This window comes from Musca domestica, unplaced genomic scaffold (assembly GCF_030504385.1).
Source record: "Musca domestica strain aabys unplaced genomic scaffold, Musca_domestica.polishedcontigs.V.1.1 31, whole genome shotgun sequence".
Classification (NCBI taxonomy): domain Eukaryota; kingdom Metazoa; phylum Arthropoda; class Insecta; order Diptera; family Muscidae; genus Musca; species Musca domestica.
The window spans coordinates 7,164,776-7,179,617 of record NW_026712309.1 but is presented as its reverse complement, the minus strand read 5'-3'; the positions used below and the strand labels follow the sequence as shown (position 1 = coordinate 7,179,617).

Below are 14,842 nucleotides of genomic sequence, written 5' to 3'. Positions count from 1 at the left end.
CCTATTAAACAGCCGAAAAACACTCACCGACAATATTGCCTCGTTGTGATTTTCCACTTCAGTTGATGCCTCTGGCCCTTATAAAAATATTTTTTGAAGGATTAGGCTTAAAATTTTTATTCCATTATCGTTGATAATGTTTACATTAAAATGGCAAGGAATTTAGATGGTACAATAAAAACAACAACAACAACAACAGTGAAATCTAATGCCGATAACACAAGCAACAGATTTGCTGTGCTTCAATGTGACATGGAACACACACACACACACACAAAATCTACTCCAACATTAACAAATACATCATTATGTATTCTATATGTTTTTCCTTCTGTTCCCTGTATTTCTTGTTCTAGCTGCTATGGTCATAGTACAACGATACGCTTATCCTGTTTCAGCCTCTTTCTCTAGTACTTTGATGTGTTCTTTCGTTTCTCCGCTCTCTTTCTCCGTCTCCCTCTGGCTATGGCCTTATCTAACATTATTTCATTGGAACGACTTTCTTTACATTTTCTGGCATACATTACCGTCGTAGTAGTGCTCATTCTTGTCTTTTGTTTTGTGTATCGTTGCTTATATCCTGTTAGTTAAGCGTATGTGTGTTGTTGTTGGTGCTGTTGCTGCTGTGCGCTTTAAACAGGATTAAATTCTAAGAGCAAACACTCAGCCAGGCGAACAGCGACAATGACAATATTGCATTACAATTGCACAACCTAACCAACAACAGAAACAAACGAAACGCAACAAAAAGAAACATTCAATGTTGTTTCTTTTTTTCTTCTTCTTCTTCGTTTTGTTCCCTCTTTAATGCTAAAGTATTTGTGCGCCTTACTGTTGCTTATCCCCTCTATGATTGTTAATACACTATTTTTCCAGCAAGAAATGTAAAAGTTGTTGAACAAGCACCAGGAGGAGTTTGAGACATTTGGCTAGGATTTCTGATTTGGCAGAGTTTGCATATGTATGAATTCTGAGCTTTATGTGCATGCGATTTAACAGCGATGTCAAAAAGTATAGCAGCAACATGTCGGCCTAGCAAATATCTCCAAAGCGATGCTTCGGTTGTTACATGTTTTTCTGTTTTCCAAAATTTAATTTTTGCCTATTAGAAAATAAAAAAATTACTATATTCTTGTTTTTTTATTTTATTTTGATCTCTTTTGCACACAACTGTTGGTAATAAATATAGGTGCAAATGCGAGAAAGGAGGACAACAAGGAGTATTATATAATGTAAGAGAATTTCACGCACCTAAATGTAAGTGTTTCATACCCCAAGGCGTTTAGAATTGAGTGGAACAAAACAGAACACATATTATTTTCATTTTAAGTTGCGTTTAATACAAATTAACAACACACTTGAATGTGCAGAGGCTGTGACAAGGACAAAAGTCTCAATTACAACGCGAAATAATGATATTAAACAGGAAAGACCAATTGGGGAAAACTAAATGAATGAACGTTGATGCCATAAGTGTTTAACAAAATGTCATAGAAGGGGATTTAAAAAGTTCTAGTTCACAGCCATGGCGAAACAATATGAATCTGCATAAAAAACACGAGCATGAGACATGTCAAGCTTGATATAGAATTCGTATCAAGCTTGATACAAACTCTGCGGGGAAACATATCTTACCATGGTTCTTTGCAATTGAAAGGAATTAAAGCGCTGAGGCGTTAGACCTCAAATTGAACGAAAATTTCAAGTTGCATTGGAACCATAGGTAGCTCTATGACCCTGCATTTTACAATACACAATATTTCTTCATGTCTATACTCTGCCGCACTGTGTGTTGCTATCTCGCTGAGCTGAGCCGATCCGTCAGTCTATGTTAACATGTAGTCCCACTACAGGTTTCAATTGTTGTCTGATCCTCACGAAATTTTGCATGGAGGTTAAATTTTGCATGGAGGTTATTAAGGTTTGAAATGCACCAAAGGAAGGGGATGTTGGTTAGACAGCTAGTAATTCAAAAACGGCTGGTCGTATTTTAACAATTCTCAGAAATTCGGAATTGCCTATTACAAAAAAAAAAAAAAAAATAAATAAAACGTAAAAAAAAATCGCATAAAAAGTGCTAATGAAAATTTTATTATATACTTGTGGTATTTTTTGTCGCATGAGATTTGTTTCAATTTGTCTTACAGCATTGAATTGTGTAATATTTTTTACAACTTGCAACACTATGTGTTGGTTGTACTGTATTCAGATCGCAATTATCGTTCAATCTTAACGAAATTTGTTTTGGAAGATGTTCGCTAAATGTTTAGAGTTTAAAATGGACAAAAAACCAAAAAAAAAAACAAAATTTGTAGATTTTGTGGTCGCTCTACAGTTCTCAACTGAGGGCCATCGGATAATATTTAGCTGGTGAAATGGACCATAATTCTGTGTGAAAAAATATTTCGTTAATATAAATACATTAAAGGCGAGCCTCTGACTTTTACATTCATGCAGTAAAAACAATTTTTTGTCTGTCTGACGAAATCACGACATAAGTCGCAGCATTAAATATATATTCCACAGAAATTTATACTACATTTAGGATACTTGATGTTTAAACAGTCCCTATCTAACGGCGCCTGGTGATTAACAATATTTTGAGAGATCCATATCTTAAATATACTGCGACAAAACTATTTACTATATCCATATCCAATATTTGCAAATTTTGCATATATCACATTTTTAAAGCATTGCAGAAGATTTTCTATTCAAATCCTCAATACATACCCTACACCACACTGTGGTTCAGAGTATTGTGGATTTTTTTTTTTTTTTTGTAACAGGCGAAAGCAGGCAAAGCCGACATAGATAGTTCCTTTTGAATGTCCTTCTGAATAAACATTACTGTTCGATTATATACATTAAGACGAAACTCATTGAGTTAGTTGGACAACAATCTAAAACCGAATTATTTCTTCCTCCAGCAAAGACACACTTTGGTAAAAAAAATTATCAAATATCTTTGTACAAATATTTTTTTTTTATTTTTCGAAATTTCATTGTTTTTTTTTTTTCTTTTTTTTTTGTATTTTACTTTAAATAAGATGTTATAGTTAGAACGCACTGGTATTTCAAATACATTTAAAACTAGCCACTGCATCGATACGAACTCTAATGGTAAACATTTATAAAAGTATTTCAACTGGATATGACATAAAATGAACTTTATAAATAATTCACATTTTTATTATTTTTATTACTTTATTACTCAATTTATACAACATTTAAATTCATTTATTTATTGCTTCATTAAAATGCGGCATTTTAGCATTACTGCAGCTCATCCTTGAGCAGCTTCATCATAAGGACCACGCACAGATGGTTGAATTATACAAATGATGATGATGATGGTGGTGGCGATGGTGATGATGAAGATGATGATGTTGATGTTGACAACAACAAATGACCGTTAGTCTGTTAAAAGACGGACGATGCACAGAGGCATTGGTATTCCTGTGTGGGGAACCATCACCGAAGTTTACACACACACCCACACTTCACCAGCATTTATGTAAATTTTTTTTAAATAATAAGATACTTGACCTCAAGGATGTGCCATGGAATTCACTTCGCATCATGGATGTAGATAGAAAGGGATGCCAAGAAGAAAAAGAAAGAAAAACTCCATCTCTCTCTCCCACACACACATACAATAACAAAACGTGGGAAAGTGTGATAAAAAAATACCGGAAAGTTGGAGAAAACAAAGTGTTTTATTCATTTACTTACTTTTCATTCGTATTTTTATTTGCTGCAACATTCATTATAGATTTCAACGACGTTACACGGTCGCAAACTCGCTCGCTGGATGGCTGGCCGGCCTTAGTCATATGATGGTAGTTTCTTATTGCTTTCATTTACGCCTTAATGAACTCACGGCGCTTCGTTTTATTGAAGAACCACTTCTCTCGCATCAATTTATTTTTCATCGAATTTATTGGACGATTGGATATTTAAGAGCCGTATTGAGAAAATGAAATACCTATACACAACTTGTATACGAAAATTCAAGTTAAGGCCAACAATTCAAATGAATTTTCGAATTAAGAATTATTGGAATTTTCGAAGAGGATGACGGCATTCAAATATTTTCGATTCGTATTTAGTAAAATATATTCTAGGACTTGAAATATTTATAATTACTCTTTAGATAAGGAATGGTGCAAATTCATTTCAGAATTCGGCTGCTGATTTTCAGTAGGAAATTATTATTGTGATAAGGAGATTGGTTCAATTAATCTCCTAAATTAATAATGTATTCTACTTCATCAAATACTAAAAATTTGGGATGTGCAAATTTAAAGGATTTATTTCCAATTTTAATCAACATTTTAACTTTTTGTTGGGTAGAAGTAAGCCGATCTATTTCATCTTTACACAAGATCTAGTGTTGATAAAACTATTGAGATGTGCGAAATTTGAAGGTTATCGAACTCTTATCTACAATTTATAAGAGTTATAATTATTTGAAATTATGACACTTTGTGGGCTTTGTTCATTTTGTTCAGGTCGGAAACTGACATGATACCGATAAAAATATAGGATTTGAAAAGTTTGAATAAAATTAGATGATCCTTTCTTGTTCTATGAGGTACATTATTATAATTTTACGATGTACCAAGTTTGGATACTACCTTCGAGAGTAATAATGCCACCAGTCATGAAGATGGATGGACAACCACTAGATCGTCTCCTAGATCGTCTAGACTTATAGTCTAAAACCGTTATTTCTGTAGCAATATGACTGAGATTTTTAAGAATCAAGAATTAACGCGTAGTTTTCACATTTCGTCTGTTCCAAACACGTTGTTTTCTAAACTATTATGAAACGAATCTTACAAACGAATTCTTACAGTGACAGCTCATTATATTATTCACAAGCGTACAAAAGCATTTTGGTGAGAATTTTCCATTTTGGTTGGAAAACCACAAGTTAGAGCACTCCAGCATTAAAATGTGATACTCATTACCGTGATACTGGTAGCGTAGCCCGACGTCAAGGAAATGGGCGGAAGAAAACAGCAACATCAGCAGAAATGGTTAGAAAAGTAAAGAAGCAACTTGTTCGAAACCCGCGTCGCCGTGGCTGAAAAAAAGCTCATGAGCTGAACATATCGAAATGTTCCATTCGGCAAATATTGAAAAATAAGCTCCGGTTAAGCCATTGAAATTCCAAAAAGTGCAAGAACTTACACCGCAACAGAAAGAAAATAGGCTCAAAAGAGCTAAAGAGTTGCTTCGCTTGGTCGAACGTGGTGAACTGCCGAATGTGGTTTTCTCCGATGGGAAAACATTCGTTGTGCAGCAGTTTTTAAACAAACAAAATGATCGTGTTTACTTGCCAAAGAGGTCACTTTGAAATGTGCACTTTCCTTGAATCAGGGAACGTCACTAAAAGCTATCGAATCATTACAGATAAAAAATTCATAAAGGGGAAACTTTTAATAGGAAACTTAAGAAATCGTCGATTAAAATTACACAAAATATGAAATTTAGAATCCTAAAAGCAATTTTTCTAGCAGAATTTTTTATGTGAATTTTTTTATACAAATATGATTGACGATTTGTTTACATCCTTTGCACTGCCTCCACCAAAAAAAAAAAGTAAAAACTCTGCAACAAATAACACCATGTCTTGGAGCTATTTGAACGAAATATTCCATAACGTGTTTATTTGGGTAACACTCATAACATATTTTACGTTTATTTCATTATTTCAGTTTTTTTGTGATTTGTTTATAGCATATTGTGTTGCTGTCTTGGCTTCTCAACTCACACTTCTCGGAAAGTCTGCAGATGTCAATGCAAAAAGTACTGCGAAAAAGTAAAAAGCAAAGGGGACAAAAATGTGTGTGTGTGTGCCAAATATGGGAGACAATCTCTGCGTACCCATCTTTGGCCATAAACTCAACGTAAAATATTATAAATGTAAACAAATACAGACAATAAATGTTTTAAATTGCTTGACATATTTAAAAGGGTATTACGCAGCGGGCGACCAAAGTCAGCGTTTGCCAAAATATATCTGTCATCCACCCCACCCACCACTAGCTAAAGGTAAGTCATTCAGGTGGTATTCGTTATTACTTCAGGCACTTTCACAACATAAATCTGGGCAATTTAATTTGGCATATTTTTCATTGGGTTATAAAGTGCAACCAGAGCATCAGCAAGCCATCATTGAAACGCACACACACACATGCACAAGTCTACTTTTTATTGGGCGACAATATTCGTTAGAAAACTTTATGCGATTTGGTGGCACGACACCGTCAAGGATCAGGGCTTCCCGTTTTGTTTTGCAGCACGCACACCACCACCAACGCCGTTGCGAATTTCCAGTTTAGCTCCGCAGAATGCAAACAAACAAAGGTACAAACATCTCCATACATGTCATACTGTGCGGAATTATGTAAGAGCTTCGCGGGAAGAGTGGTGGTGACTACAGTGGCGAACAAAAAATAAATCCACATGTAAGCTGACATGCCAGCCATTGAAAGAAGACTATTTACATAGAAATAACGAGCTTATAATGGCACTTTAAATAAATTGCGATTGAGTTCGATAAGGACAGCAGTCAGTCTTCTCCATCCATCCTCTGCTTCCTCGTCTTCTCTCATCTGAAGCTATAAATGTGATTTATTGAAACCATGTGAACAGAGGGAATTGATTCTTAACAGATCATGTTGATGTATAAACATACCAAAGCGTTTCGCTAATGCTAAGCAGCTGGAGATAAATGGAGGTGGAATAAACCTCTTTATTTTGGAATAACTCTAAAAATATTCAGTTCTATTGGTTTGATGAAACCTTCAAAAAATGCTGTGAAATTTCTATTAAAGCTTCATAGGATTGTAAATAATAATGGCGTTATCTAAATGGCTGTGGCAGGAAGTACAGATATTTTATTAGATTTAATTTTCAAGCGAGGTAAAGAAATAAAAATTGTAAAATCTAAAAAATATTCAATTAATATCGGATTTAATACATAATTTGCCAGGTTACAATAGAATTGAAAAATCCATTTTAATGTCAATTTGCGATAAAGGTAGGTAAGAAAGGTACTTTTCGCACTTGTAATACGGATTTGTCCAAGAAATATTAGACATAATAATAGTAGTAACTGGGCTTAGGGTTCGACAGGACCGAATTTTAATATCCTTCATCACTATATTTATCAAAATAAAATTGGTTAAATACATTTATTGCATTAGATTGATCATTGAGAACTCTTATTGGCAATTCCTCAAAAATGCAGGAAATCGGATGGATGTACCAATAAGTGGACTTTAATCTAACGTCTTTCACAAGGGGAGAACATACCTTTAAAGAGCCCTCAATGTCAAGTTTCTGCTGATTTGGTTGGAAACTTCGAAAATCCGCAGGTAACGTCATATGGGGGCTATACCAAATAGTGTACCTTAATCGAACATTTTTAGCAAGGGTACAACAGGTATACCGAGAACCCTAATACTATGTTATACTCTTCACCATACCGTTTTAATACCATATTAAGTTCGTCATTCCGTTTGTAAATCCGCTAACAGCCTGTTTTTGCAACAGTAGTTTTTCCTTTCGTTTCCAATTTTGGAGAAAGAAAATATATATTGGGGGCATGTTTTGGCTGTGAGTGACGAACACAACGAAGATTTTTCCCCTTGTATTTTTCGTTTATGTAACAAAAAAATACAAACGAAAATGTCAGAAAAGAAAAGCGATAAGAGGAGACCCATCGTTTTGAACAGAAATTGGCTGTTTGTTACAGAATCTCACCAAAATTGTATGTGTATGACGGGAAATTTATATATGAACTACTTTTTGTTAGCGGATCTTGCAGAACCATACTCCTTTAATGTTTTCTTGATATTTTTTCAATTTTATTTTACAAATTTGTGATAAATGATGAATTTATTGGGGTTGCCAAAATCAGCACAACTCCTAATTAAATGAAATAAAAAAATAACAAAATAATGGTAATGGAAATCCAGACATATCAAAGCTTTTCGGAAATGGACGAGAGTTTTTAAAATTTTTATTAAAACCCATACCTAAGCCATTACGTTTGAATACGAACGATTTGAGTGAAAGTAACTTTTTTTACAAAAAACAGGCTGTAAATAAGCATCTAAGACCCAAAAAAGTATACATATTTTTGATCAAAAGCATATAATTTTATGTAGAATAAATGAATCTATCTGCCCTAACCTTAGACTTAAATGAACGAATCCAAGTGAAAAGTAAAATATACGTTATATACAGGGTGAGATAAAAAAACTGCAACAAAGTCAAACGCCATGTATTTACATTTTTTTAATTTATTGAATGAAAGCAAAAAATGTCGAAAATAGCATCAAATTTTAGAATAAGTTTAGATTTATTGAAATTGGTCACCTTTGGCACGAAATATGGCTTTCAAACGGCCCATGAAACCGTCACACGCTGCCCAAAGGCATCACGAATAACTTTTTTTCTGGAAAATTCTCATCAAAATGCTTTTACGCGCTTGTAAACAATATAATGAATAATTTCAGTGTAACTGGAATAATTTTAATATCTGTCGGACGAGTGGCTTTGAAATGACAGCAGTTTGAAGCTGGTTGCAGTTTTTTCATATCACCCTGTACAATGACAGAAGCTTATGTACCGCAAGATAAAGGTATACACTTTTCTTGCAAAATTCCGGGATTAAAATGACCGAATATTGAATGTCACAGTTATGTATGGTCTAGAAGAAAACACGGTGCCAATTTTAAACTCTAAATTTCCATAAAAAGTGACTAAAGTTGACCACAGAAAGACGGCTTATATAATCTTATCCTATCTTTTTTTCGAGGAATTACAAATTGATTGACAATCTCAATATACTATCCATACCGAGGTGGATGGTACAAGAAAGTATTGACAGGTCATTTTAAAGTTCATTGGCTAAACCTAAACGTGACAAACGTGACATATAGATCGCAATGAAGTCTCCTTGCCTCACTTCCTTACTATGCACCGCTATAAGCAGCAACAAACAAAATGTTCAATGTGACAACAGCATATCAGACAAAATTAACTTCCCCTTACAACTAACCAACCAAGATTATTTCAAAGTTGTTGCTGTTGATCTCAACATTGTTGCGAATACAGGGCGAATACACGAGGGACAACAACTGGAATAGGGCAGAATTAAAAGCAGGGAAATGGCAACAATGTAGCCGATATTATGACAACTGTGCCATTTATGATACAAGTATTGCTTATTGCAGCAGCAGCAGCAGTAGCGACAGCAACAGCAGCAGACGCATCAACCGAGATCCTGCTGTGATAATTTGCTCTTGTTTTATTACTGGCTTTTCTATTCATTTACTTCGACACGACACACCACTCTCCCTGCCTGTCGTTGCTTGGCACCTCTCCCACACTCCCACGCCTTTCGTTGAATTCATTGTTGTTTTAAGCACACAAATACATACATTCCTACGTACATGCACAGTGCGTGTATGTGTGACTTACTTTCTAAGGACACCCATCACACTGTGTCACTTAACCAAGTGTAAAACTAAAACTCTGCTGTATTTAATAAGCAAACAATGGGAGCGATGAAATGTCGGCAGGGATGGTGAGAAATGGCACTTACAGCAGGCGAAATAACAACAAGGCGAAAGCATCTCAACCCTTTACAAACTAAACAACGGATAGAGGGGGGACAACCGTAGAACAGAAGCTATTACAACGGCAATAACAACAACGCACTGCCACTGCCATTCTACCCAGATTTAAGTCTTATTATGTATGGCTTTTTTTTTGTCATTTCTTCGGAATTCATTCGAAGGAGTACGTACGTATGACGGAATTTTTTACGCCTAATCAACGTTGGAACTTCATTAGAGTTGAGAAGACTAAGAAAGAAAAAAACAAAAGCAAATAAAAAAGGCAAAAAGGCCTCCTCTCAAATGGGGTCTTAAATGTTTAGGCAAAGTGATCATAAAAATGGCTCGTTTGGCCAAGAAAGAGTTAACTAAGAAACAGCGTTCAGAGAAGTATCTTAAAAACCCTAGAGAATGAATTCACCAAAAAAACGAACATTTGGGAAACAACAGAAATTTGAAATATAAAAAGAAAAATTTACGTAACGTTCATAGCTTTGTTTGTTGGCTAAATACGACACTTTTGTGTAGGGAGCAGAAAGCAAAAAAAAAATCACATTTTATTCTAATTTCAGTCTAATTTGAGAAAAAGGCAGTGAGAAGTTATCGTTTTAATGATTTCATTTTGGTGCGGCACGGAAGTGCGGAAATGCATTGACAACAGCGGGGAAATTAGGGTGGAAGCGTGTTGGATATCATCGAATTGACAACAACAGCAAAAACAACAACAACCCTGTCAAGGGAGATGGCAAACAACCCATCTCATTTGCAAGCACTTTGATAGACATAGCTGCAATTAGCTTTAGCAATAATATCCTTCTGCAGAAAGTAGAGCAGCGACAATGGATTTGTGCTGGCCCGAAACGAAACAAAACAAGGATGGGAGCTTTTGCAGCAGTTATATTAAAACGTCAAAAACCATTAAAATTTTTGCTTGCTTTTTCCCAACCGTTTCGGTATTACCTACTTGTATTACCATTTACTGGACGCAAACAGCGGCATGTCGTCATTCATTGTGAGTTTTTAAAGAAAAAAAGGAAAAGAAGCAAAGCTATATAAAAATGATTTTTGATTCAAAAATTGAAAGCTTACATTTCAATTGAACGATTTTTTTTTGATAACAAATATTCTTGTTCTAATTTTATTAAAGCACTGAATGTCAGTGCATTGGAGCAGTCAAATACAAAGGTAGCTCCACAAACCGTTTTGAAGTATCATTTCATGATCGGCCACTTTCTCGTCTTATATAACGATGCCAACAGGCTAACAACTGTCTGTTCTTCTTGATTTTTTAAAATTTTCTGTTTTTTTATAAAAACATTTTTAATTAGAATATAAAATACTTGATTTCCAATATAAGAATAAAAAATGCTGTCATTGTCTGCATGATAATTTTTAATTCACACAAAACTATTACCCATTATTATTATGTAACAGTTTGGACAGTTACAATACATTACTTATGATATAATCACGCATAAAGGATGACAAAAAAATAGATAACTTTGTCCTAATTAAAGAACATTCTGTTATCACCGACAGTAATTACGAAAGAAAATTATGCTAGAATCATGGAATAATAAGAATTGAGTGGATACAGCAATAAACTTCATTACTCAGTGATTATAAGATTCGAGTTGAGGGGCGAAGTAAATCTCTTTTACGAAAGTAAAAATAAACAAATTAATAAGAATTATTATATATTTTTAATTTGAAGTTATAATTAAGGGTCGATCTACCAAAATAGTAATAAGCACTGTACAAAATATATTGTACATACTTTTGAGTGCGGTTGAGGCGCTGGGAAAATCTAGCAATGATCAATAAATATTCTAATATTCATATTTCCCAGTAAATACCACATGCGAACCATTCGGTGATCTTGTGGGCTGACGCATACGATAATGTGTGAGATAATAAATCAAGCAGCCCTGCAATGTTTTCCATTCAATATTAGAATAGATAAGAATAATTGTGTGCCTGCGATTAGGTTAAATTAGGTTGAGTCAGTAGTACTTAGGGAACATATTTTTAAATAAAAACTCGAATTGAATCAACAGCCAAACCATTTGGTTGGTTTTCTTTTCTCATTTTCTACATTGACCCTCCGAGCAGGATCCGAATAGAGAATAGAGTTGTCAATCGAAGAGTGAGATTGGATTCTCTTCTCATTTACATTGGTCCTTCGAGCCGAATCGAGAATGAGGTTGTTCTTTCCAAAGAATAAGGTTGTTCTTTCTTTTCTCACTTTTTATATTTGGTACTTCGAGCCAAATACTAAGAATTGAATCTACACCGGTTGCATTATTTTTTTACAACCGAATAGAGAATAGAATTGACAATCGAAGAAGGATATTGGATTCTACTCTCAATATCAGCACATATAATAACCAACGGATCACTTGTCTCTTAGCAGCTACGAGCTAAAATGAATCGCTCCTTTCTCAGAGAGGCTATGTATAAAAATCACCGCAAATTTGAATTTGAAGCAAAACTAACCACGCCACACCTCAGCTCATTTAAATTTATTTCTTTAATACGCAACTACCAGGTCTTTCGATGTTGTTTTTAAAGTTCCGAGAAGTACATTTTAGAATCAGCTCTGTGGCATTTTTAATTTGACATGGACTGCAGAGAAACACTAGGGACCCATCACTTGTAACACTGGCGCAGGAGTAGATTGGGAAAGCCACCCATAAATGCTATCATTTTAACATTTTATTAGACAGCAATTCAGGAAGGCGGCTTAGTAAAATGTGTGTATGACATAATACTTGACCGTATATATGGATAAAATTCAACAGTAAACAATAATTATTGTGTCCTTGGTTATACGATTAGTTTTAATCCCATTTGAGATTTAAGCTAGCCTTTTGTTTGAGCACAGAAGGGACACATTTTCACATCTATTTATTTAAAATAAATAATTAAACAACTAATCAAAGAAAATAGGCTGGCGGGTCCGACCATGTGATTCCCCTACACCACTTTAACTTGCGGTAAAGCTTTTGCAGATTTTTTGTAGATTTGACCCACTTTTGACTAGAATAAACGAAAACCTCACTACATTGGGATACAGGACTACTAACCTTTAACTGGTGAATTGACATAGTTTATAATGTGGTGCTAAATTTTACAAAAAAAAAAAAAAAAAAAAAAATTAAAAATATTTTTTGATAATTATTTTCTTTTTTACCTCCACCTCGTTAGTTAAAGGTAACAATTACAATTGTCATGGTATTTTCGCCTATTTTCTACTATTGAAAATTAATAGCCATTTTAAAATCCAAAGGTCGTCACTATTACGTTCCTCCGTCCAAGCAATTCACATAGGTCTGAAACAATATTTTCCAAAAAACTACGTTCCTTAGAAGAATATTTCATGCATCTCGATTTCCGAACGAAGCCACTAGTCTACTCAAATTTTTGTGGCATTTGTCCCTCTGTCATGGGAATTCGGACTGATTTTTGAAAATTTAGGTTCCTGTGCACATTCTGCATATTTGGCTATATACGTCAATGAAATCACCATCAATATGATATTCGGGATTGATAGTTTTCACATAAAAGCTATGATCCATTTGACCCCAAAAATATTTGCTTCCAAACCTCTAACCCTATGCTAAATTCCAATTTGATTGGTCTACAATTGTGCCCTAAAGAGCGACTGCAAATTCAGAAAAAAATCTGTTTCAGGATGGAGAACTCAGCTCCTTGAGCTACGATGCTCCCTATGGTACAAAGGTTTTTTACTTTTCACTAACTAATTATACCCTCTCTTCAGAATAGTGTAGGGGATGAAAATTAAAAATGCCCGATTGCAAAAACACACAAAAATATAATATTATGACAATGTTACGACATATATTCTGTTACATAATATAATTTTATATACATTAATTCAATTGCTATTCAAAATATGTTCTAAGCACCATCGGCTTTCTACATAGAACACAAACCACCGCACATAATTTTTTCCATATTTTGGTACGACGACCGAAATGACAACCTTCGAATCCCAAGGAATAAGCGCTAAGTAAATTTCCATTTTACAGTAATTATTAACTAAGTATTTGGCAACTGCATTGCGCACGGCACACGGATGAATGGATTACATATTAATTATGCGGATACATGAAAGGCATTAATGTAGAGCGACGCAAAAGCGTTTAAATCGCTTAAATAAAAAGATAATGACTTCAATAGCGCACACTTCCTTCTGTGAACACAGTTATTAAATCTCGCCGATGATTACATCAAGTAATCCAAAAACACACTTTAGATTCTACAAATTATGCTTAAGTTATTCAAATACGTCGTCTTTGTCGTCGTCGTATTCGGCTAGGTAAGTATGTTAATTGAGCTTGAAGATATATATGTTTGTATGTATATGGTGAGGGATACTTACATAGAACATTTACTGTGTGTGTGGATACAACATTCTCGGTGAGCTGCATATTTAGACCATGACAGATGACAACCAACGAACGTTTGTTGGGCTCAATGACTGCCGTTATATTCGAAATGGTAATCCATCCACCTGTCGTCATCGTCGTTCCGCCAGCAACATGAAATGAAACGGTTAAGAAGAAATCAGGCAATTTGTTAATGCTCGTCTATATGCAGATTCGTCATCTTTATTGTCGTTACTTACCTTCGGGACTGACCACAGTACGTGACGTTGCATTACGTATCTGACGCCCTCCAACCGTCCACTTAATTTCAGCCGGTGGATTTGATGGAGCTGTGGTACACGTAAGCGGCACTACATCGCCCACTCGTGCTTCGCTGCTGCCCGATATGGCGACATGTGTTGGAGCAACTAAATGCCAAAAAAGACAAAGAGACACAATAAAAAACAAAAACAAATATTAAATAAAACACTTTCAAACACTCTGTAAATTTGCCGTAAATTAAAACAACGCAACTCATAATAAATTCGTATATTTTTTTTAATATATTCACTTCATAAATGCATTAATATTTTAAGAGCATCGAAAACATGGCCATATGCTTTGTTGGTGTATGCAAACTATGGGCCCGTTTAGTCATCATCATACACCGCCATAAGAGGGCCCACACTACAGTGGGTGCCACAAATATTGTAACCGAATGCTTCGTCACCGGAGTAGAGAGCAGACTGTTTAACACACATCTGTTAGATTGTTATTCGTTTTGTGTAGAGTCATTACTTTGATTTATGA

The 14,842-nt window shown here is 34.8% G+C and overlaps 1 protein-coding gene across 3 annotated transcripts in view; it reads right to left on the bottom strand.

Annotated features, from left to right (window-relative positions):
* The window catches only part of LOC101889674 (nephrin), a 275,261-nt gene that overhangs the window by 121,224 nt on the left and 139,195 nt on the right, over positions 1-14,842 (bottom strand). For all 3 annotated transcript variants that reach the window (XM_011298259.3, XM_020034642.2, XM_011298258.3), the window contains exons 7-8: positions 14,293-14,460; positions 14,047-14,178 (exon numbers count right to left, since the gene is read on the bottom strand). In XM_011298259.3, coding sequence (XP_011296561.1) covers positions 14,047-14,178; positions 14,293-14,460 — 300 coding nt within the window. The remainder of the gene's footprint in view (positions 1-14,046; positions 14,179-14,292; positions 14,461-14,842) is intronic.